Genomic DNA, 23,539 nt, shown 5'->3' with positions numbered 1-23,539 from the left:
GAAATGAGTTTTTAACTCTAACTTGCAGCTTCTACGTTTTTGTTTTTGTTTTTGTTTTTTTTTTAATTATTTATTTATTTATTATATGTAAGTACACTGTAGCTGTCTTCAGACACTCCAGAAGAGGGAGTCAGATCTTGTTACAGATGGTTGTGAGCCACCATGTGGTTGCTGGGATTTGAACTCCGGACCTTCGGAAGAGCAGTCGGGTGCTCTTACCCACTGAGCCATCTCACCAGCCCAGTTTCTACGTTTGAATGGGGTGATTTGTGTCAGGCTCCCAGGAGCTACGTTCAGCATCATCCTTGTTGGCAGAAGCACTAGGCAGGCACTACACACTGCTAACATCCTACACACTTTCTGTTATTGTTTTCCTTTTGGTACTGTTTCCCTCTGCAGCTTGAACTCAAAGCAATCTTCCTTTCTTTCTTTCTTTCTTTCTTTCTTTCTTTCTTTCTTTCTTTCTTTCTCTCTTTCTCTCTTTCTCTCTCTCTCTCTCTCTCTTTCTTCTTTCTTTCTTTTTTTTTTTTTTTTTTTTTTTTTTGGTTTTTTGAGACAGGATTTCTCTGTGTAGCCCTGACTGTCCTAGAACTCACTCTGTAGACCAGGCTCAGAAATCCACCTGTCCCTGCCTCCCAAGTGCTGTGATTAAAATTGTGTGCCACCACCGCCACCCAAGCAAAGCAATCTTTCTGTCTTGGCCTCTTGAGTGTTAGGATCACTGATGTGAGCCACCTTGCTCTGAAAAAAATCTTAAAGTGTATTTAATTTTAACTTTGCTGGAGATTTAATCCAGTGTCTTGTTCAGGCTAGGCAAGTACTGTATTACTGAGCTCCATGCCCAGCCCACTTTTGTTCACTTTATCTATTTAATCACACGTATTCATTTCATGTTTACAGTGCATGTGCAAGCGCAGAGGATGACTACCAGGCGCCAGTTCTCCCTCAGCGCGCAGGCCCCGGCTTGGAGGCCTTTACCCGATGCACCGCCTCACTGGCCCACTTATTGACTCTTGAGACAGGGTCTCTTATTGGTCCAGGCTGGCCTCAAATGACCCTCCTTCCTCTGCCTCCCAAGGACCTGGAACTGAAGCCAACTCCTAAGTGTCACCAAACCCACATGACACCAACAAGCAGAAACTCATAATCACCTTCTTTCCGATAAGAAAAGCAAGGTACAAGGTTGAATAAAACAACTTGCCAAAGGTCACACCCCGCCCAGTAAGTAGGGCAGGACTCAGGCCCAACCAATCTCATCTAAATCTATGCCCTTTCCCCCCAGCCCCTTTGTATTCCTGCGTGTGTGTGTTCAGTGTAAGGTCAGGGCTGGATGTCAGGAGTCTTCCTAAGTTGCTCTTCCCCTTATTTTGTGAGACAAGGTCTCTCTCTGACAAGAGCTCTAGGCTCCCTCTGGTCTTTATGTCCCGGTGGTAAAACCACAGGCACGTGCCACCTTGATGGGCACTTCACCAGCTGAGTCCCCCCTCTACTCGCCTCCACTCCCTAATGGCATGTTCCTACTTCTCTACTGAATTACCTGTAGGTGGAAACTACCTGATAAGCCATAATTATATTCAAACCCATAAACAGACTTCTGGAAGTAACAGGCTTATAAAGATGCTTGATAGGAAATCAAAAGAGAAAGAAAGGGGGAGAAGGAGAAAAAGAAAAGAGGAAGAAGAGGAAGAGGAGGAAAAAGAAAAACAGAGGGCAGTGGGTTTAATCCTAGCACTCAGGAGTGAGAGACAGTGGATCTCTGTGAGTTCAAGGGCACACAGAGAAACCCTGTTTCAAAAAACAAAACAGAACAACAACAGAAAAAGCTGCTTGAGAGGCCGGAGACACGACTCAGTGGCCGAGAACTGTGTACTGCTCGTTCAGAGAACCCAAGTTCAATTCCCAGAACCCACACTGGGCAGCTAAGAATCGGCTCTGGGGCTGGCTCCAGGGTATCTGATGCCTTAGGCCTCTGAGAGCACCCGCACATATGAGTACACACATCATTTAAAATAATACAAGTAAATCTGAGAGGAAAAGAAGAGAAAAGAAAATGTTGGCAGTGTACACACAGAAGCAGTGCTGACTCCAATCCCAACAGAATCTCAAGTTAGAGCCCCACACGTTAAGGACAAAATACTAAAGAAGTGGTTGGAAGTAATTTGAATACCCACCCAGTGGTTAAACATCCATTTATGATTAATTATAATTGTCCCAGGTAGCAACTGTTGACAATTGAGTGTGGCTCTAATACCACACTTGGTATTTTGAAACAGGGTTTCTCTGTGTGCCCAGGATTTAAAGAGCAGGCAAGTACAAGAAGTGAATTCACGGGCTTGGAGAAAAACACACACAGCAACCGCACCGTGTAAAGAGCTTTACCTCGGCTAGCCTTGTCCGAAGTTGGCCTGGTTGTTTCTTCGCAAACAATCTGATGACTTCAGGAGTTTTAAAGGCCTGGCTGATGGCTGCCTGGATGGCCTAGAAATGCAGGAATGCAAAGACTTACCACAATATCCCACACAATTAGATCTGCAACATCTGACTGACAGCTCTCACGTAAGGGTTTTGGCACCTGAAATCCGTTATTTGTCATCTCTGAGCATGTTACTGGAGCCGAGCAGACACAAAATCAAGAAGCTATCAGGTAAACACACCACTCTTCTTCCTTTCTTTAGTTTTATTTTTTTAATTTAATTTTTTGTTTTGAGGTGTTAGGGATAGAATCTAGTGTCTTGTCCATGCTAAGCAAGTACACTACCACAGAGCTACATCCTCACCTTCAAAGTATGCCTTTTCTATCTGAAATATACCCACAAAACAAAAACAAATTACACACCCACTCACACCCCACACAGGCTCGTACACACACAGACACACACACACACACACACTCACTCACCAGGGAATTCCTCTTACCAGTTGCATCCCACTGAGTTCATCTACCAAAGTCATATTTCCTGACATAATCTTCTTCAGCGAATCGTTGAACTCACTCAGCTGCTCCAAAGTTTCCTTTTTAGTTTCTTCATATTCATCCGCATCGAGCTCCTCCCTAAGTCACAGCTCACGTCAGAATGCAGAAATGTACACCACAAGTTTCAAAGCATGACAATCTTAGCAGCTGTTCTAGAGCAAGCTGGAGGGAAACACCAATCGCTTGCGGTGCACATGTCCCCCGAGTTACACTTCTGGCATTTCCGCTGCCTTTCAGTGAGGTTAAACTCAGGATGAGAGTGCCATCTCCCCTCGCCCCGGTCAACTTTTACTGATTTGAGTCACACTTCAAGCACATGGTGACTTCTCTTATGCATCAACGGCACAGCCTAGGGCGACCAAGTACAGAAAGCCAAACCTCAGCTTACCTATTCAACTCCAGAGAATGATAGTACAGTGCTACTACGATTCTTATGGAGACTAAACAAAATAAAGTGCCTGGCATCTAGTTATAGCTAAACAGTTTCTATTAGCATCAGACTCTTCAGTGGTAGGAAGCACCTTGTGTACCCTGCAAACAACAACAACACATCTGTCATCTGAGTAAAAGGTTATTTTTATTCTCCAGGCAAGCCGCTTATTAAATATTTACTACAAGTAACAGCAGCTCCGCTCAGAGAACTACCATTTATGGAGTGCTCAATTGGGCCAAGCACTGTTTTGCCTCCTTCGTTTTAACATTTGTAACATCCTTACAAGGCTATTAACAGCTACGATTATTAGTATGCTTGTTTTCTTCTGCTTTATTGAAACAGTGACTCATGTAGCAGGCTGGCCTGGAGCTCTCCACGAAGTGAAGCACGCGCTCCTACCCGCATGCATCTGCCTCACTGCTGGGATTACAGGAGAGCAGCACCTCCCTTCCCGTCCCTCTTCTTCTTCTTCTTCTTCTTCGATGCTGGGCATTGGGCTCAGAGCCTCTAGCTGTTAGGCACCCACTCATCCACAGAGCCTTACCCCCGTCCCCAGCCTAATCATAGTATTTTTAGCAATTAGTTCATACTAGGCAAAGCTGTTTAAAATACTAAAGACAAAGGAAACATTATTTCCAGGAGCTTAAGTATTTTAAGTCTTCCATAGCTGAGGCTTTATGACTACAGAGCTTGACAAGTTTGCTTCTACAAACCAAGTGCTGTAAAATACTACAGAAGAGACCAAAGTCACACGCGGGCTTCAGGCTTGCATCCACGGAGCCTGACCTCTCTTCGTACAAACAAGTGTTTACGGAGTGAGAACATATAGTTATAACTTACCTGCATTCCTCCAGGTCTTGTAACTGCTGCATCAGTCTATCCAACTGCTCTTCTAAATTCTGCTTTAGTTTGCTTGTCTCTGTCTTTCCTCTGGAAGCCATTTTAATCACTGTAAGAACAATAAGCCCACATGAGTACACTGTATTTGGTTACTTGGGAAGATTCAACATATTGGTGCAATTCAAAATTAAGAAAATCTAAAATGCTGGGTGGCAGATTTCTGAGTTCGAGGCCAGCCTGGTCTACAGAGTGAGTTCCAGGACAGCCAGAACTACGCAGAGAAACCCTGTCTAGAACCACGCCCCCCAAAAAAAGAAAAAGAAAAAAGTAAATTATGAAAATGTAAAATGAAAAGAACATATTTTTTCTAAGATTACAGGTATGTGCTAACATGCCCAGACTTGTTTTTCTTCCCCCAGAACAGGGGATTGAATCCAGGCGCTCATTCCTGCTAAGCAAGGACTCTACCATTAAGATAAATCCCCTGCACAGTAAGTTATTACTGTTTAACACAAAAATTTATCTCTTCTTGGGGGAAATGGAGGAACCAGAATGCTACATATACGCTACGCCAGACTGCACTCCCAAGCTGCAATACAGTCTCAAAAGGCAAAGTTATTCTGAATAAATTTAAGGAAAAATAAAGGCTTGTACAACAAACAAACAAAAAAAAAAAAAACAAAAACAAAAAAAAAAAAACAAAGCAACAACAAAAAAACTTTAACCACACTACAGATTTAGACCAGAAAGATTTGACTCACTGGCACCACCTAGTATTGAATAAAAGTGATGCGTTTCCTTTGAGACTGCCGAAATGGCCAACACTGTCATCTGGAGTGGAATATATTCATTCACGCTCACCGGGGTTCCAGTATCCTGTCCCGTGCACGGTGCTCAAAACTCGCCAACTGTCGGAGCTCTGAGTGTCATCAATTTGAGGAAAGCGAAGTTGTCATAAAGTTTACCGGAGGCTCAAACTTCAAACCTCCTGGGGTGGAGCTGGCTAGAACAAGGTAAAACTGTTAAGAGTTTTATTTGCTGTGTCTGAACTTGGCCTACAGCTGTCCAGATCACTTCCCGCTAAGCAGACTGTAACTGAAATACGTTCTCCATTCCTAGGAAGACGCGGGAGAGGCCACTGAATCCCTGGGCTGTGCCTCCCGTAGCTTTTGCCGAGTCTCCTCTGGGTGAGGCCACAGCACTCGGGACTCGGCTTGAGGAAAACTGTCCAACTCAGACGCACGAGAAGGCAAGGGCAGAAAGCACACCTTCTCAGGGACGGAGGTGAGCAAAGCCCGGGCCCGGGACCACCGGAGCAAAAATAAGGCAGAGCCGGACCGCACGCTCGGATGCCGGCCTCCTCCCCGCGGACAGACGAACTCCAAGCTCCCGCCGAGGTGTGCAGGTCCCGCCAAGGCCGGGCTCCAGCAGGCCCGGTGGTCACCTGAGGAGGCGGGGAGTCCTACGCCTGCGAAACGCTTCTCCGTCCTCCCTGATCGGAAAACAGGACAACCTCCTTCGCCCTCCCGATCCCCGCCTGCCGCCCGCTAGCGGATCCCAGGGTTTGGAACCAGGGGCCCCGCCTACCTGACTCCCCGGCCTGGCGGACCGCATGGAGCGAGCACTTCCGCTGGATTCGCGCACTTCCGGCTGTGTGGGGCCAATGAGAGCAAGGCGGCGGTGTTCCCTGCGCTGGCGTCCGGGCCGAGGTTGTCTCCTGGAGGACTAGGGCCGTTTGGCCTTCAAGGCCTGGTAAGCAACCCACCGAGGTCCTAGGAGACGAGCCTGTGCGAGCGTTAGCCCGGTGACCCGTACTTTGCCAAGCAAGGGACAATGCACAATGGCTGGGCCTTTAGAGACTTTTGTAACGGTCCCTGGGGCCAGCTCTTCATAGTCAACTCTTGCCCTTTAGTTCTTGGAACCAAAAAGTTGGTAACTTTCCTGTGACCTTGGTGCAGGTCAGTTCCCCCACTTGGGGTGGCCTGGATTCTTCCTCTCTAGAGATTTCTTGAGAGCAGACGCCCATGAACTTAGAGGGATGTGGGTGAGAGGCAATGGGGGAAAGCCAGTGCTGAGAAGGACATTCCCTTTTAGTCGTTTCCAAATCTGGGAAAGAGCAAGCCCACACAGCCTTTGAGAACCAGTTAAATTGCTGCTGAGTGGACTGTAAACTGTTACCAGGGAGCTGAGTGGAGAAAGGGCTATGCCAGCCCTTTGGGACCCAGATCCTGAGTCCCAAATGTCGGATATTGAGCTACACTGTTGGATTCTGGGTTTGCTTAATTGTGATTATTCCTATTCTCTGGTTCTGCCCTTTTGGGATTAGAAAGTATGAAACTTATTTTGATTTTACAGGAGCTCATGATTAAAAGACTTGGACTTTTAAAGAGACTCGGAACTTTAAAAGTTTTGAAATTTTGAAAGACTGAGAATTTTGAAAGTTGGTCTATGCTTTTGTTTTATAATGTTAACAGGGACTTTGGAGACAAGAAATCGAAAGGTTATAGCTTACAGTGATGCCTTTGTGAAGTTGAAGGGGGGGGGGTGTTAGAAGTTCATAGTTAAGCCGGGCGTGGTGGCGCAGGCCTTTGATCCCAGCACTCGGGAGGCAGAGGCAGGTGGATTTCTGAGTTCGAGGCCACCCTGATGTACTGGGCTGTATAAGAAAGCCAGCTTCCTAGGTGCTGGGCATTGGCACTAAAGAGGCAGAGATGGAATGATATCTCTGAGTTCAGGGCCAGTCTGGTCTACAGACTGAGTTTAAGCCAGGAGGCAGCAGCATTCATTCCTCAGTAGTGTCTGCTTCAGGTTCCTCCTAGAGCCCGTGCCCCAATTCTTTCAGTGATGGACTGACCTGGAAGTATAAGGCAAAAGAACCCTTCCTCCCCAAGTTGCTTTTGGTCAGAGTGTTTTGTCACAGCAGCAGAGTGAGGCTCAGACACTGGCTATATGTTCTACAAAATAATTGGCTGTAGTAATATGAAAGATTGTTGTAACCCATAAAGAGATTCTCTTTATCCAAAAGTTCCCACAACGTAAAGAATGTATAGATTGATCTTGGTGAGATCTTAGGTCTGCACGACTGTTTTCCTGTGAAGCTTCACTTTGCTGAGATGAGCGATTTCTTTTGACAATGTCCACTTCTGCCGGTGTCATCGGCTCAGATTCTAATGTCCCTATTTTATAAGATCCGAGGTTTATAGGAAGTCATTGTAGCAATCTTGAGAGTATTGTGTAGACACTCACTCCTCCTTCGTATGAAGGTGTTTTTAATGGCGATCCTGTGGTATCAGTTGACCAATCGTTTCCCGCTTCTTCAGCACTCATTAAGCAACTTCTATGATGGCTAGTCTTGGCATGCTTTTTGCGTGGTTATGATGTGCAGCAGACATTTTATGTAGAAATGGCAGCTAGGTCATCTTGTGAGATGCTTGACGGTACACAGTGGTAATGCTGGGGCGGACTCAGTCAGCCCAGGTGTGTAAATGAGGCAGGAAACCAGCAGGACCTATGGGCTAGCTTCAGACTGTTGGCTTAGCATCTGGTCTTGGGCAGGTCACTTTGGACAGCCAGATGAGCCCCATGCCAGAAAAAAGCACTGCAGGACAGAGCACAGTGTCTAATAAGGTGGAGCAGGACTCAGGTGAGAAGGATGCTTTTAAAAACGTATTCCTTCAAAAGTTCATACACAAGGGGATGGCATATATAAATGTTTGTTGATCGTGTTCCCGCAGTACTGCCTTACCCCCTCTCCCACCTCAAAACCTTTCTTCCCCAACACATCCCACCCAACTTCCATGACTTTTTTTTGTTTTGTTTTCTTTGTGGCCTAGAGGCTTTAATTAATGTTGCCTGCATAAATGGGGGGTGAGGAGGTGTGTGAGCAAGGCGCCTTACCAGTGCCTACAACCAAAGAAAAATCTGACTCCCTCTCCAGCTACCATTAACTGCCAATAGTGTGCACCCTGGGGAGGGAAGGGGTGAGGCCTTATGAGCCCCCTCCTCTGGCCATGATGACGGGATGTTAAGAGGCCCAGTCCTGTGCAGATCCAATGCAGCTAACTAAAGCTGCTGTGGAAGATCTAACTTTGAGACAGGGTTTCTCTATTACATAGTTCCTAGAACTCATTAGGTAGACCAGGCTAGCCTCCGACTCACAGAAAACCACCTGTCTCCATCTCTGCCTCTACCTCCTCTGGAGTGTCTGGGACTGCCAACCTGTGTGTCACCACCTGGGCATAGGGTGGTGCTGGTGGCTGAGCCCCGGACCTCAGCTGTGCTGGCTGGCACTCTTCCCAACTGAGCTGCGTCCCAGGAAGTTTCTTTACATCCCATCCAAAGCCTCCCTTTCCTGTCTTTAACACTCTGTCTCTGTGAGTTCTGCAGTAAGAGGAGCTGGGGCCTCTGAGCTCACACAGTGTCTTCCCTTGAGGGGTCTGCAAGGGGGTCTGGATAGGGGCTTGGGAGGTGTTTTGACTCACCCGTGGATACCAGGCTGCCCACTGACAGCACCACAGATAGGTAGTAAAGTTCAGGGGTGGTTTTCTCCTGTATGAGAAACAAAACACCATCAGAAATATCTCTGTTCTTTAGCCAGTGGGGTTTGGTTTAGGTTTGGTTTGGTTGTGTTGTTTCAACAAGGGTCTCGCTGTGCTGCCCTGGCTGTCCTGGAACTCACTAAGACCAGGCTGGACTCAAAACTCATAGAGATCCACCTGCCTCTGCCTACCAAGTGCTGGGCTTAAAGGGGTACACTACATTTAGCTTTGTTTGGGTTGTGACATAGTGTTTCTGTGTAGCCCAGGCTTCCCTAGTTCTTGCAATCCTGCTGCCTCTGCTTCTCAAGCCCCACAGTCACAGGCACGTGTGCTACATGTGTCTTGTGACATTTACTGTCTTTAATATTATTAAAATGTTCTTAGGGCCAGTGAGATGGCTTAGTGAGCAAAGGTGCTTGCCACCAAACCTGATGATGATCTGAGTTCAATACTGCCTGGTTAGAAGGAGAGCATAGCCTTGTCTACTCCATAGACTTGTCCGCCACATGCTTGCCACGGCATATGTTTCCATATACACATCACACACACACACACAAATGTGATACACTTTTTAAATTTTTTAAAAGTTAAAATTCGGGTTGGAGAGATGGCTCCACTGACTGCTTTTCTAGAGGTCCTGAGTTCAATTCCCAAAAACCACATGGTAGCTCACAACCATCTGTAATGGGATCTGATGCTGCCTTCTGGGGTGTCTGAAGACAGTGACAGTGTACCCATATACTAAAATAAATAAAGAATTCTTTTTAAAATATGTACATATACATATTTTTTTCTATTAACATGGGATTCACCCACAATAAGAAAATCTCATGACGAGTGTGATGGCTCATGCCTTTCAGCCCAACACTCTGGAGGTAGAGGTAGATCTCTGAGTTCTAAGCCAGCCAAGGCTACATAGAGAGACCCTGTCTCAAAAACACAAGCAACAAAAGCAAAGTCACCGTCACTACCAACAACAAACAAAATGGTGTACATGTGTGTACATGTGTGTACATGTGTGTGCAAGTGTACACTTACATGTAGAAGCAGGCATCCTCAGGAATGTTATTTGCCTCCTTAAGATGGGATCTCAACCTGTTAGACTTGGCTGGACTTTAAGCCCCAGAATATGCCTGTCTTTCCCCTCCTCCAACAGTGGGACTACAAGTACCACATGTACCCCATACCCGGCTTTCCCATGCTTTGAGGGTCAAATTCAGGTCCTCTCACACTTTCCCATGGAGCTCTCCCTCTGGCCCCCAGAAAGCTTTGACTTTTCTAGAATAACTGTGGTGTATCTGATTATTTAAATTCCATGCCTATGTATCTCTATTTTCAACATAAGTAGATAATAAATATTAAAAAGTAATGGTAGCTGGGTGTTGGTGGCACTCGACATTGAATCCCTGCGAGTGGGAAGCAGAGGCAGGTGGAACTCTGAGTTCAAGAACAGCTTGGTCTAAAGAATGAGTTCCAGGACAGCCAGGGCTATACAGAAAAACCCTGTCTCAACACACACTCCCTTCCCCCCCCAAAAAAAAAAGGGAAAGAAAAGAAAAATAATGTAACCAATTGTTCAGAGTAAGATACCAAAACAGGGACCGGTGAGATGGCTCGCCAGGAAGTCTGCTGCTGAGCCGGATAACCTGAATTTGATCCTCAGAGGAGACCCAGCACCCACAAGTTGTCCTCTGGCCCCCACTCGGATATTGTGGCATGCATGCAATGACACACATGGGTAAATTAATGCACAAATAGTAAAAAGCATACGCAGTCTGAAGCCAGGAGTGTTAACAGCCCAGCGCAGACTCCTTCACCAAAGGACGCCACGCCAAATACCGCTAGTGCTGTCCTTAGAGCCAACGGGGCCAGCTCCGTCTGAGTGAGCAGCACAAAGAGCCCTGCAAGGAAGTGCCCACGGCCATCAGGCTCGATCGCCTCACACACACACACGCACACACGCACGCACGCACGCACGCACGCACGCACGCACGCACGCACGCACGCACGCACATTCCTTTTTGCTGTTTTGCTTTCCTGTCTTGAAACAGGCTCTGGTCCCGTAGCCCAGGCTACCTTCAGTCTCACTGTCTTCTTGCCTCCCTCTCCCGAGTGCTAGATCTAGCCTGGTGTATGGTACAGGACAGCCAGAGCTACATAGAGAAACCCTGTCTCCAAAAACAAAACAAAACAAAACAAAACAAAAAACCAAACACCCCAACCCCACCCCCAAAATCGAGTTAGGGGAAGGAAGGAAAAAAAATACAATTTATTTTACTAGAGTTGGTCTCAGGTTTCACATTCTAATTATAGGATAACTATAAGGAATGCCCAGGAAAATTTAAAGATTCTCTTCATTTAAGTTTTTTTTTTTCTTTTTTAATGATGCTGATGGTCAAACCCAGACGTCATACATACTAGGTAAGCTCTGTGCCATGGAGCTGCAACCCAGGCCTGCCGTCAGACTTTTCAGTGTGGTTTTTCTCTTGTGTGAACACATACAGAGCAGAAAACCTTCTCTTCGCCTCTTTGATCCCTACAGAGTGTATCAAATAATAACACCTACCGGGTGCTTTCAGGTAACTCTACACCTACTTACCAAGTGTGAGCAGGGTGAAGACCATGCTACCGACCAGGTTGGCCAGGAGGGGCTGGCTGCAGAACCGGGAGGACCTGGGCCTGAAAAGCAATCCACAGTTACTCAGCAGCGAATTCTCCAAGGCCTGGGCACACCAGGAGCTCCCTCATGCTCTGTCTGGCTCCTGGCAGCCTGATAATGAGCATGCGTGTTATGTAATCCTAATTTAATGGTTTTGGTAAAAGTATGTTATAGAAATTCTGACCATTGGGAGTAAAGAATTACAATGTACCACACACAGACCTGTGCTAGACCTGCGCTATGCGTTTAGCACCAGCTCGGGCCTCCTCTTTTTATCCTCACGTCAGTGGCTTCTCAGTTTTCAGATTTATGTAGAATCTCCACATTTTTAAGACAGAGACTCTTTATTTTGGGCAAGCAGGTTGTGTTTGCTTTGCTTCCGCAGTGCCGGTTGTCTCTAGCTTGCAGACTAAGCTCCCACCCTGAATCTGAAGTCGCACATCAGTTCAGAATCCAGTTGACTGAGCGTGCATGCCTTGCCCTCGGCCCTGCAGACATTAGCTCACACTAGGCCCTTGGGACTGGACTCTAGGGAATCCATCAATTGAGTTATTGGTGACGCCCTCACTGTCTCCCATCTAATGACCTCTTACATGGAAGTAAATGTTTGTTAAAACTTAAACTGAATCTGCCCGATTCTCTGCAACGTTTGTTGCACTGAGGTTTCCAGGTATGCGAAGGGGCGGACACGTCTGCCACCAGTAACAGGAACGGAAACAATGGGGCAGGCGGCAGTTAGGCGTGTAACAGGAGTCCCAGGGAGCACCCGCATGACTCCCACAGGTAAGGCTGCCTGGGCTGACTTACCGTAACAGCACGTAGAACTGGAGGGTCAGGGTGCTGATCCCCAACAGGAGCACTGTCACCTGGCTGCACGGACACAGGGAGGGGCACCTTTAGGACTTCCAGGAACCAGATTCAAATTCGGTCTTAAACTAAGCAAAAGGTGGATGGCTAGCTCGCCAGTGAAACATAACACGCAGCTGTCAGTACCTCAGCCCCGACCTTGTACCAGGTGCCGCCGAGAGCAGTCGCAAGGCAGCCTGCAGAACCTCCACCATGATTCAGTCAAAGGTATGAAACAACACACAAATTACAGTAAGAAGTATTAACTCAAAGTAAGAATAGAAAATAACCTAGCCGGGTGTGGTGGTGCACACCTTTAATCCCAGCACTTGGGAGGCAGAGGCAGGCAGATTTCTGAGTTTGAGGCCAGCCTGGTCTACAAAGTGAGTTCCAGGACAGCCAGGGCCACACAGAGAAACCCTGTCTCGGAAAAACAAAAAGAAAAAAAAAAAAGAAAAGAAAAGAACCAAACCACAGAACTTAATATTTGCAATTAGGTAAGTGTATGAATACCTTTTTTTGTTTTGTTTTGTTTTGGCAGTCTTTCTGCCTCAGCCTGCTAAGTGCTGGTACCAGAGACACTTGTCACCAGGCCTGGGGTCCCCATGTTAATAACGCAGAAGCCAAGGCTCAGAAAAATTTGAGTTGTTCAAGGAACAGACAGCAGCAGTCAGTGAGATACCTAGGCTCAGAGCCCACAAGCCACCCTTGCCCCAGGCAGGGTGAGCCACACTGAGTGTGAACCGAGTCAGCCTGCAGACCAATGAGAATCACCGCTAACTGCTGCACGCGTTTTCTGAATTCTTTGTGTTGTCTTGGTGACCTGTAAGTAAACCTTCATCATAAAATACTAGTCCACCCCACCCCCGGGCCCTATTCACCTCAGTGGTTTCATTAGTAGGGCTTGGGGCTGAAGACTGTAGGAGGCTCATAGAGAATAATTACTGCACTTTCAGATGAGGTACTAAAAAACAGACCCCTTCAAAATCTACACTATTTAAAACACTTGAAGCATCATCAGAACAAGATATAGGAAGCCACCAGTTCAAAAGAAATAGCAGCGGTTGTGAGAGGTGGTCTGGCCGAACCCGTCATTTGACAGTAGGCCAATGTGGCTTTAGACTGGGCGACTGGAGACGGGAAAGAACTGCAGAGTCACAGTGCTCTTCTGAAGTTGTAGTCATGAGTTAATGTTTGCATCACAGTGTCTTTTACACTCAAAAGATGGGTGCTGTAGAAGTAAATTTCAGTTAAACTCAAAGACTGCCCCAGAAAGCTACGAGCTTTTTGACATAAAGCGCTGGGGAGGGACACTTACAGCCTGAGGCGGTGCGACCTCGGCAGCCAGCAGTGCAGGCGATAGGCTGTGTGGACCAAACAAAAGTGAATCATGGCGGCACTTACAGCCTGAGCCGATGCAGCCAGCAGTGCCGGTGACAGGCTGTGTGGACCAAACACAAGTGTATCATGGCGACACTGGTCTGGTAGCCGCGGCGTTCAGAACAGTTCTGTCTGAGATTCCACACCCATCCGTCACCTCCATGTTGGGACAGGACACGATGTAGGAGCTCACTGTAACTTAACTCTGTTGCTTGGAGGGTTGAGAGCCTAGCTGAGATGGCTGGATATCTGAGACAGGTCACTAGTGTGACAAAGGACAAAGACTGCCCCTTGTACACTGAGAGATCAGCTTCCAGCAGCCTCCTCCTCCTCTGGGGATGGAAGGGAACCCGAGCTCCCCAGAGCACAGGGTGGGTCCCAATGCACTTTGTTCTCTCTGTTTCCAGACCCCAGGCAGTCTCTGGACTCCCTCCACACCTTACCTCCTTCCACTCTGCCCTCCCTTGGGACACAGCGTCTAGAACCTGACTTGGGTGTGCTCAGGACTGGCATGAGGGACCTTCCAACAAGACCTGGAGAGCTTGCTCAGAGGTCGGCAGGCACCCCAGTTCCTCTGTAGACTAGAGTTCTGTGGAGATGCTGCCTTTTTTAGAGACAGGGTCACCTATAGCCCAGGCTGGCCTTGAACTTATGGCCCTTCTGTTTCTCCCAGCTCTGCAACAGGCACTTTGTATGGGAAGTGGATAGAGGTAATGCTGGAAGGGACAGGGCTGGCATTAGCAAACCCTGGTTTCGTAAGGAGAAAGAAGTGAGACCTTGAAAGCCTTACTGTTTAACAACTCCTTTTCTTCTTTTGGGGTTGAGGGGAGCACCACTGGGGATCAAATGTTTGGTATCCAACGGCTGCACGTGAGGCAAGCGCTCAGACTAATCGCTAGCCCCAACCCCTACCCCAACTAACAGTACACCGAACATCAACGACCAGTCTCAATATCTGTCCACATTTAGCAGTTTCCCTGTCTTTTGTTGTTTGTTTTTATTGGTTGGCCTGTGAAGGTGCACATGTGTGTATGTGAACATGTGGAAGCCTGTGCTCAATATCTAGTGTCATCCCCAATAGCTTTCCACCTTTCCTTTTTTCCTGGCTGTCCTGGAACTCACTCTGTAGACCTGGCTGGCCCTGAACTCAGAAATCCACCTGCCTCTGCCTCCCAAGTGCTGGGATTAAAGGCGTGCACCACCACTGCCCAGCCCACCTTACCTTTTGAACTGGGGCCACATACAGAATTTAGAGCTTGCTGATTGAGCTAGACTGGCTAGCTCTGCTTCCCCAGGGCCGGGGTTAAAGGTGTGCGTTCCCAACTCAATGTGTGTGCATGCGCAGAGTGGGGAGGGGGAGGTTGTATGTGCGTGCAAGTGAAGCCTGAGATTAGAGTCAGCTCTCTTAACCCCTCCCCACCTTGTTCTAAGGCAGGGTCTCTCAGTGAACCTGGAGATTATGGATTTGGAGAGACTGGCTGGCCAGAGATCCGTTGATAGTCTCCTGTCTCTGCCTGCCCTGCCCAGTGCTTGGATTATGGACTTGTGCCCACTGTGCCTGGCTTTTTTTTTTTTTATGTAGGTGCTGGAGATGAAATTCAGGACCTCGTGATTGAGTGCCTAACAAGCCCTTTATTGCTTGAACCCAACCCCTGTTGTTTTGGGAGGTTTGGGAAGATTTTTTTTGAGATGAGAGCTTAGTCGCTTGTCCAGGCTCCTCTCAGGTCCCTGCCTCACAGGCAGCTAGAACTCCAAAACTGTTTGGTTTGAGGGCCTCAGGCATGCTCAGATCCATTCCCGCTGCCTGCCGTAGCTTCTTGTTTCTTCAAGAGCGATATGAGTTACTGTCTGTTTATTTATGTTTGTTTTGCTGTGCAGAGGATTAAACGCCTCATCTGTATTAGGCAAGTGTCCTGCCACTTGGCTATCTCCCCAGCTCTGTGAATTACTTTATTAACATTCCATCACAAGGCCCAGGTGACAGCCATCAGTAAATACTCGTTTCAGCTTGAGATTAATAACCTCACATCGATTTGCTGAGATCCATCAGGTGCGTCTGCCCTCTCCTGGGCTGGCTGTGGCACTGAGGATCTTGGCTGTGCTTGGCTGGCCTCTGATGGCCTGTCACATATCAAGAGGCTAGTTGTCTTCTCAGCTGGGGTACCAGCTGTCATCACAGAGCAGTCTAGCGTAGAGGCAGCAGCAGAAGATAGGGACATCTCTGCTTCAGTTTAAGTGCTGTCGGAGTGTATCCTTGGAGTCCATGTGCTGAAAGCTTGGTGTCCAGCATGGCTGTGCTGAGGTGCCGGGTCCTTAGAGGAGAGGTGCCTCGTGGGAAGCAAGAAGGTCATGAGAGTGAATTAGTTTTCAGGAGAGCAGTTTTTTTTGGTTTTTGGTTTTGTTTTTTTTGAGGCAGGGTTTCTCTGTGTAGCTGTTCCAGGCTGTCTTGGAACTCACTCTGTAGACCAGGCTGGCCTCGAACCCTCCCAAGTGCTGGAATTAAAGGCGTGGGTCACCACGGCCTCGCTCTTTAGTATGTTACTATATGTTAATAGAACAACGGAAACCATCTCTGAGATAGCCTCTAAGTACTAGGCTCAAAACTAACGCATTATCTTTTACGCCGTATTCTGTTGGGCAAATCGAATCATAGGGAGAGAGAGGTGTGTCCCGTTCCTCTCTGGGAGGAACTGCATCCTGGTGGAAGCGAAGAGCAGAGGGTGCAGCCTGTGTTGCAGTTCCTCTCAGTCTGTGAAGCCACGTATTTGCCCACCTGTCTGCAGGGAGAGCATGTTGACTTCAAGAGATCTGTAAATGAGCATGTGTCCCTTCTCCTTTGTAGACAACATCGCTGTCAGAGGGTTGCATGTAGGTCAACACCACCAACTTCTCCCCATGGACTCATCCAAGAAGACAGAGGTGGTTCTCCTGGCCTGTGGCTCTTTTAACCCCATCACCAACATGCACCTCAGGCTGTTCGAGCTGGCCAAGGACTATATGCATGCTACAGGTAGGAGCGGCGACCCAGCTAATTAAAGACCGAGTCCATGTGAATGCCCGATCCTGGACACAAGGAGCTTGCCCTGCTTCCAGGCACAGAGACTTAGCCAGAAAAGGTTAATGGGGCCAGCGAGGTGGCTCTGCAGGTAGGGGTGCTTGTTGCAAAGTATGTTAACAGGAAGGCGTGAATAAGGCCGGGTGTGATGGTGCATTCCCGGCACATGGAAGTCTGAGGCAGGTGATCTCTTTGAGTTTCAGACCAGCCTGGTCCCGGCACATGGAAGTCTGAGGCAGGTGATCTCTTTGAGTTTCAGACCAGCCTGGTCTATATAAGAAGGAGCAAGGCTGGGCAGAGGCTCGGTCAGTAAAGCTCACTTGATGTTGTCAAGCACCTAGAGGCAGCGAGCGGGAGTCCTTCAGCTGCCCTAGGTGAACACTGCAGACTGACTCAGGCGTTTGCAAGGAACAGCAACATCCACCAGAGTTGTAAGTCATGTAGGGAACTCAGAGCTGGTGTGTAAGGGGTGGAGGGCTTTAGTTGGTGAAGATGGAGTTCTGAGGCTGGAAAGGGTAAAGGTTGTATAGCAGCCTGCATGAGCTCCACACTACAGAACTATACACCTGAAAGAGTTCAGGCGATAACTTCATAATATTAGAAGTTATTAGAGTTTCTTTTCTAATTTTTAAAAAAATGTATTTACTTGCGAGACATGGGATTCTTGAAGAGATCAGAGGACAGTTTGGAGATATCCATTCTTCTTTCACCGTGTGTGTCCTGGGGCTCGAAGTCAGGTGATCAGGCCTGACAGCACACTCCTTTACCCATCATGCCCTCTTGCTAGCCCTTCATCACAGTTCCGATTGCCTATTAAAAGGGGGGGGACATTGTAACTATAAAATAATATTGATATTTCCTGTCCATAAAGTCTGATTTGTTATGCCTAATATCGAACATCACTCTTTACCCAGGAAAATACAGTGTTATCAAAGGCATTATCTCACCGGTCGGTGATGCGTACAAGAAGAAAGGGCTCATCCCAGCCCACCACCGAATCATCATGGCAGAACTTGCCACCAAGAACTCACACTGGGTGGAAGTGGATACGTGGGAAAGTCTTCAGAAGGAGTGGGTGGAGACTGTGAAGGTGCTCAGGTAAACACGGTGCAGTCCACATGTTCTTGTTGCCATGGTTTCAGTTCTGCATCTGACTGTGCAGGACTGTGAGGTTGTCACCAAGGGTCTTAGTCACTGTTCACCATGACCAAAGCAACACTTAGAAAAGAAAGCATTTGCCGGGCGTGGTGGCACACGCCTTTAATCCCAGCACTCGAGAGGCAGAGGCAGGCGGATTTCTGAGTTAGAGGCCAGCCTGGTCTACAAAGTGAGTTCCAGGACAGCCAGGGCTATACAGAGAAACCCTGTCTCGAAAAACCAAAAAAAAGAAAAAAGAAAAGAAAGCATTTAACCAGGGCTTGCTTACAGTTTCAGAGGTTTCATCATCCTGGCAGGGAGCACGGCAGGGGGCATGGCAGCACATTGCGCTGGAGCAGTAGCGGAGAGCTACATCCTGATGGATCAGCAGGCCAAGGAGACCAGGCCTTGGCGTGGGCTTCTGAAACCTCAAAGCCAACCTCCAGTGACATACTTGCTCCAATAAGGCCGCATCTTCCAAACCCTTCTAATCCTTTCAAATGATGCCACTCCCAGTCACTAAGACATTCAAATATATTTGCCTAGGAGGGTCATTCTTATTTACACGCCACAGCAGGCCATAGAGCAAGCAACAGAGCAGGGCCCCTAAGCCCTTGCCTCTTTCAGGGAGGTGAGAGACCGACATGATTGTTCCTCAGAGATTAGGGAAGCTGGCCTGGCCTTTCTGCCTGGAGGGAAAGAGGATAGTGCAGTCTTCCTAGGTGTGGAAGAGGGGAGGAGATGCTTAAAGGGGGTGGTACCCCTAACAGACAGTGATTGTTTAAAAGGTCCCACGGCCCAGAGAGATGCTCCGCAGCCTTCTCTGGGGCAGGGTTCAGAAGCAGTCTAAACAGTTGCTGAACAACGGTGACAGTTGTCAATTTGTGACACCTGGCTCTTCTGTGTTCTTTGTCATTACACTATGTTAAATTAAATCACACAATGTAAAAATTCCTGCCAGCCTACCCCCGAAACTTATAAATGTCTGAACATTTCTTTGTTCTTGGGATTTGCGAAGGGAGGTACACTGAGCGTTCTAAAGAGGCTGCTCTGCCCCCGTTCCCCTCAGAGAAGTGTGCTTGCTCTCTCTCTCTCTCTCTCTCTCTCTCTCTCTCTCTGCTTTTCTTTTTTTAAAGATTTATTTATTTATTATGTGTAAGTACACTGTAGCTGTCCTCAGATACTCCAGAAGAAAGCATCAGATTTTGTTACAGATGGTTGTGAGCCACCATGTGGTTGCTGGGATTTGAACTCGGGATCTTAACCACTGAGCCATCTCGCCAGCCCCTTTAAATCTTTCTTTAAAGATTTATTTTAGCTGGGCAGTGGTGGTGCACGCCTTTAATCCCAGCACTCAGGAGGCAGAGGCAGGTGGATTTCTGAGTTCAGATCCAGCCTGGTCTACAGAGTGAGTTCTAGGACAGCCATGACTGCCAGAGAAACCCTGTCTTGAAAAACCAAAAAAAAAAAAAAAAAAATTATTTTATGTATGTGAGTACACTGTAGCTGTCCTCAGACACACGCCAGAAGAGGGCATCGGATCCCATTACACATGGTTGTGAAGTTCTCACTGTTAATGAGGCTCTGCTCCAGGTTGTAAGGGAAGCAGCTCCTTCCCTTAAGGCCCTCTCATGTCATGGTTAGTTCTCCGTATATTTACTGTTTCTGTCTAATGCTCTTCCCCTCCCGCTTATGCACCATATCTTCTGAGGGGCTCACGTGTCTTTTATTCTGGACCTACCGCTGCTGCTTTTTTTTGGGGGGGGAGGGTGTTTTTGTTTTTTTTTTCTTTTTTGTTTTAAAGATTTATTTATTATTATATGTAAGTACACTGTAGCTGTCTTCAGACACACCAGAAGAGGGTGTCAGATCTCATTCAGATGGTTGTGAACCACCATGTGGTTGCTGGGATTTGAACTTAGGACCTTCGGAAATACAGTCGGAACTCTTAACCGCTGAGCCATCTCTCCAGCTGCCCAGTTGTTTTTGTTTTTAATGACTATCTTATCATATACTTCATAAGGAGGAGTGTCAGGCAGAGCTTGTGTAGGATCCAGCCCGACCTTGTGTGGTCCTCACAGAAGAGCATAGGAGGCTATCCAGACCTCTGTGCTCAGACCTTGGAGACCACTCCAGTGAAGGAAGTACTATCTAACCATCTCTTTACAGTCTGCAGGGTGAACTAGGGGACTTTGTGAAAAACCTTTGTCTAATGTCTGTTCTTAGGACCCTCAGGGGTAAGAGTAGGATGCGCTCTGGGCATTTTGAGTGCAGTGTGTTAGGGACCAGAAGCATCGGGTGGCCCTTGCACAGCCGGAGAGGATCTGATCTGTTCCCGCTGCCCTCTGCGGCCGTTGGAGTCCGCAGACACCAAAAGCGCTTGAGCTGTGGGCTATGGGGAATGCTGCAGTGGCTGGCTTCTGTCTCACTGGACTCCCAGAGAGTCTTATCTACAGACTCTCAGCCATACTGGACGTTGACATAAGGACCTCTGGCTAGTGTTTAGGGTAGGACAGGGCATTGAGCCAAAAGATGGCAGCTACCTATGACATACCAAGGCTCCCTTTTTGGGGTTAACAGGAAAAGCAGTATCCCTACTGATGGTAAAATATTCTCCCATGGGAGGCCATCATCTTGTTTCAGCCCCACTCTTCCCCCTGGCCTCATGGCGACCTCACAGTCAGTTGGCTGTTGATGGGGAAGAGGGGGGAGTGAGGGTGTGAAGGGCCAACCCCTGGGGTTTTGGTCCACATTGCTCTGGTAGCATGGCACTGAGGTAAGGCAGTGAGCCTTTGCCACCAGCCCCGTTCCTGCAGGGCTGCTTTTCTTGAAGGCCTCAGACACTTGCCCTTCCAGTGCCTCTCCTTGCCATGTGCTTCTTCATTGTAAGATTAGATCACAGTCTTTAGTGGTCAAGGGTGTAGGCTCTAGACCTGACTGTCAGATAAAAAATCCCAGTTCTGGGCTGGGCAATAGTGGCACACAGCTTTAATCCCAGCACTTGGGAGGCAGAGGCAGGCAGGTTTCTGAGTTCGAGGCCAGCCTGGTCTACAGAGTGAGTTCCAAGACAGCCAGGGCTACACAGAGAAATCCTGTCTCGAAAAACAAAAAACAAACAAACAAACAAACATCGAGGTTCTGTTGTACTGTGGATAGCTTAATCAGCTCCTCTCTCAGTGGGCTAACAAGCACTCTGACAGACACTGACAGTGGCACATTGGGTGTGAGATGCTTCCAATGTCGGGACTCTGCTAGCAGTGGACCTGAGGCCTCAAGTCCCGTCTTCCCCATGGTGAGGGCAGCGCTTTTCCCATGAGAAGCCAAGAAAAGTGTGAAACACAGCTGGGTAAGGGAGTAAGTAGTTATGTTAACTCTTACTGTTGCATACATGTGCACACACACACAATACTTCAGAGAGTACTCTGACATTAAGGAGTGTGCTTTTGGGTTGTCATTTTTGTAGATACCATCAGGAGAAGCTGGCAACTGGCAGCTGCAGTTACCCACAAAGCTCACCTGCACTGGAAAAGCCTGGGCGGAAGAGGAAGTGGGCTGATCAAAAGCAAGATTCTAGCCCACAGAAGCCCCAAGAGCCCAAACCAACAGGTCTGTGATGTCTACCAGGACTCCAAAAATTGCTCAGATTCCACGGAAGACACCCCACTGGTGTTTGTTGTTGTTTTTTAAAAAAAGAATTATTTATTATATGCAAGTACACTGTAGCTGTCTTCAGACACCCCAGAAGAGGGCATCAGATCTAATTACAGATGGTTGTGAGCCACCATGTAGTTGCTGGGAATTGAACCCAGGACCTCTAGAAGAGCAGTCAGTGCTCTTAACCACTGAGCCATCTCTCCAGCCCAGTCTTTTTATTTCTTATTCCAGACTTGCTGGGTCCATGATATTAAAAGGAAGGAAGGGCTCTGGGGTACCAGACACCAGATCTACTTCTCTTGCATACGTGCGCGGTCACTTTAGTATGGGTGATTATTAAGAAAACAAACCCTGACCTTGTGCTTGATTCTCCCTTCGAGGTGTGCCCAAGGTGAAATTGCTGTGTGGGGCAGATTTACTGGAGTCCTTCAGCGTGCCCAACTTGTGGAAGATGGAGGACATCACGCAAATCGTGGCCAACTTTGGGCTCATCTGTATCACTCGGGCTGGCAGTGACGCTCAGAAATTCATCTACGAGTCCGATGTGCTGTGGAGACATCAGAGCAACATCCACCTGGTGAACGAGTGGATCACCAATGACATCTCGTCCACCAAGATCCGGAGGGCGCTCAGGAGGGGCCAGAGCATCCGCTACTTGGTACCGGACCTGGTCCAAGAGTACATTGAGAAGCATGAGCTGTACAACACGGAGAGCGAAGGCAGGAATGCTGGGGTCACCCTGGCTCCTCTGCAGAGGAACGCCGCAGAGGCCAAGCACAACCATTCCACTCTGTGACACAGGGCACGGCGTCCGCCAGAGGCTCGTCTGGAGACTCGAAACTCAGGGAAGGACTTGCCATCATCCTGTTTCATCAACTGAAAGATAAAGGTTCGATTTAAAAAAAAAAACAAACCACCAGGGAATTAAGATCCGTGACTGAGATGAATGTTTTAAATAAGACCATTAAAAAAAAGGATGTAATTCACCTTTCAAATAACAGCTCAGTCACTAAAATGAAATGTTAATGACGCTAACTTTAAATCAATTTTTCTAGAAAGGACCTCATGCTCTGCCGCACAAGAGAAGCAAACGTGATGAGCAAGTCCATTCACAAGCCACTCTTTTTTTTTTTTTAAAGATTTATTTATTGATTATATGTAAGTACACTGTAGCTGTCTTCAGACACTCTAGAAGAGGGAGTCAGATCTTGTTGGGGATGGTTGTGAGCCACCATGTGGTTGCTGGGATTTGAACTCTGGACCTTCGGAAGAGCAGTCGGGTGCTCTTACCCACTGAGCCATCTTGCCAGCCCCCACAAGCTACTCTTTAGGGGCTGGAGAGATGGCTCTGAGGTTAAGAGCACAGACTGCCCTTCCAGAGCACCCAGACTCAGCTCCCAGCACCTGCATGGCAGCTCTCAGCTGTCTGTAACTACAGTTTCAGGAGATCTGATGCCCTCTCTGTCCTCTGTGGAGTCTGGGCCATATATGCTTCAGGCAAAAGACACACACACACACACACACACACACACACATTTGCCACACAAAGAGAAAGAGCAGCCTCACTCTAGCCAGGCTCACCGATGCCCACCTGCAGCCCCAGCTGCACTAGGAGCTGAGGTCAGAGAATCACTTTGAACCCAGGAGTCAAAGATGACCCTAGGCAAGAAAACAAAACAGAATCCTAGCACTAGTTATGAAGAGAACTGACACGTCCTTAGTGCTTAGTGACAACCATCTTTATCCAGAATAGACAAAGGAAGGAATTCTTTAAGATGTGACCTTGGCTGGGCATGTGACTCAGTTGGTAGAGCACTGGCCTAGCAGGCCTGAGGCCCTGGATTAGATCACCACACCTGGGCATGGCAATGCACACCTTTAATGCTGGCCCTTGGAAGGTGGAAGCAGAAGGATCAAAGGCTCAAGGTATCCTTGACAATCCGCAAGTCTGAGGTCATCAAGGGACGCTGAGGACCCTGTGTCTAAATTAAACAAATAAATAAATGATCCCGCAAAATTCACC

The 23,539-nt window shown here is 47.8% G+C and overlaps 3 protein-coding genes across 12 annotated transcripts in view; 1 reads left to right on the top strand and 2 right to left on the bottom strand.

Moving 5' to 3' along the window:
• Lzic (leucine zipper and CTNNBIP1 domain containing) overlaps positions 1 to 5,923 on the bottom strand; it is an 18,332-nt gene extending 12,409 nt beyond the window's left edge. The window contains exons 1-5 of one of the 9 annotated variants that reach the window (XM_030253762.1): positions 5,835 to 5,923; positions 5,109 to 5,250; positions 4,248 to 4,356; positions 2,917 to 3,052; positions 2,380 to 2,478 (exon numbers count right to left, since the gene is read on the bottom strand). In XM_030253762.1, coding sequence (XP_030109622.1) covers positions 2,380 to 2,478; positions 2,917 to 3,052; positions 4,248 to 4,348 — 336 coding nt within the window. In that variant the 5' untranslated portion in view covers positions 4,349 to 4,356; positions 5,109 to 5,250; positions 5,835 to 5,923. Of the gene's footprint in view, positions 1 to 2,379; positions 2,479 to 2,916; positions 3,053 to 4,247; positions 4,357 to 5,008 lie in introns of all 9 variants that reach the window. The other 8 variants (XM_030253760.1, XM_030253761.1, NM_001356322.1 and 5 more) reach the window with 8 other exon arrangements.
• Nmnat1 (nicotinamide nucleotide adenylyltransferase 1) lies at positions 5,898 to 23,539 on the top strand. 2 transcript variants are annotated; one of them, NM_133435.2, is made up of 5 exons: positions 5,898 to 5,999; positions 16,513 to 16,680; positions 17,640 to 17,823; positions 21,326 to 21,468; positions 21,897 to 23,539. In NM_133435.2, the coding sequence occupies exons 2-5, from the start codon at positions 16,566 to 16,568 to the stop codon at positions 22,310 to 22,312; spliced, it is 858 nt and encodes a 285-aa protein (NP_597679.1). In that variant the 5' UTR covers positions 5,898 to 5,999; positions 16,513 to 16,565; the 3' UTR covers positions 22,313 to 23,539. The 2 variants fall into 2 exon arrangements, with proteins under 2 accessions (NP_597679.1, NP_001343286.1); NM_001356357.1 differs by having other exon boundaries at positions 5,936 to 6,205.
• Tmem274 (transmembrame protein 274) lies at positions 7,769 to 13,682 on the bottom strand. The gene is made up of 6 exons (NM_001366402.1): positions 13,612 to 13,682; positions 12,252 to 12,314; positions 11,385 to 11,464; positions 10,556 to 10,686; positions 8,729 to 8,795; positions 7,769 to 7,845 (listed from the first exon to the last, which is right to left on the bottom strand). The coding sequence occupies exons 1-6, from the start codon at positions 13,680 to 13,682 to the stop codon at positions 7,769 to 7,771; spliced, it is 489 nt and encodes a 162-aa protein (NP_001353331.1).

This window comes from Mus musculus, chromosome 4 (genome assembly GCF_000001635.26).
Source record: "Mus musculus strain C57BL/6J chromosome 4, GRCm38.p6 C57BL/6J".
NCBI lineage: Eukaryota > Metazoa > Chordata > Mammalia > Rodentia > Muridae > Mus > Mus musculus.
The sequence above is the reverse complement of the archived record's forward strand: the minus strand, read 5'-3'. Positions and strand labels throughout refer to the sequence as shown.

Bases quoted from the DNA above. Each gene is read 5' to 3' on its own strand.
- Tmem274 (NM_001366402.1), bottom strand. From the start codon at position 13,682: ATGATTCACTTTTGTTTGGTCCACACAGCCTATCGCCTGCACTGCTGG. The intron at 11,465-12,251 runs GTAAGTCAGCCC...ATTGCTTTTCAG, and splicing joins CAGTTCTACGTGCTGTTACG to GCCCAGGTCCTCCCGGTTCT. The intron at 10,687-11,384 runs GTAAGTAGGTGT...ACTTCCTTGCAG, and splicing joins CTTCACCCTGCTCACACTTG to GGCTCTTTGTGCTGCTCACT.
- Nmnat1 (NM_133435.2), top strand. From the start codon at position 16,566: ATGGACTCATCCAAGAAGACAGAGGTGGTTCTCCTGGCCTGTGGCTCT. The intron at 16,681-17,639 runs GTAGGAGCGGCG...CTCTTTACCCAG, and splicing joins GGACTATATGCATGCTACAG to GAAAATACAGTGTTATCAAA. The intron at 17,824-21,325 runs GTAAACACGGTG...TCATTTTTGTAG, and splicing joins GAGACTGTGAAGGTGCTCAG to ATACCATCAGGAGAAGCTGG.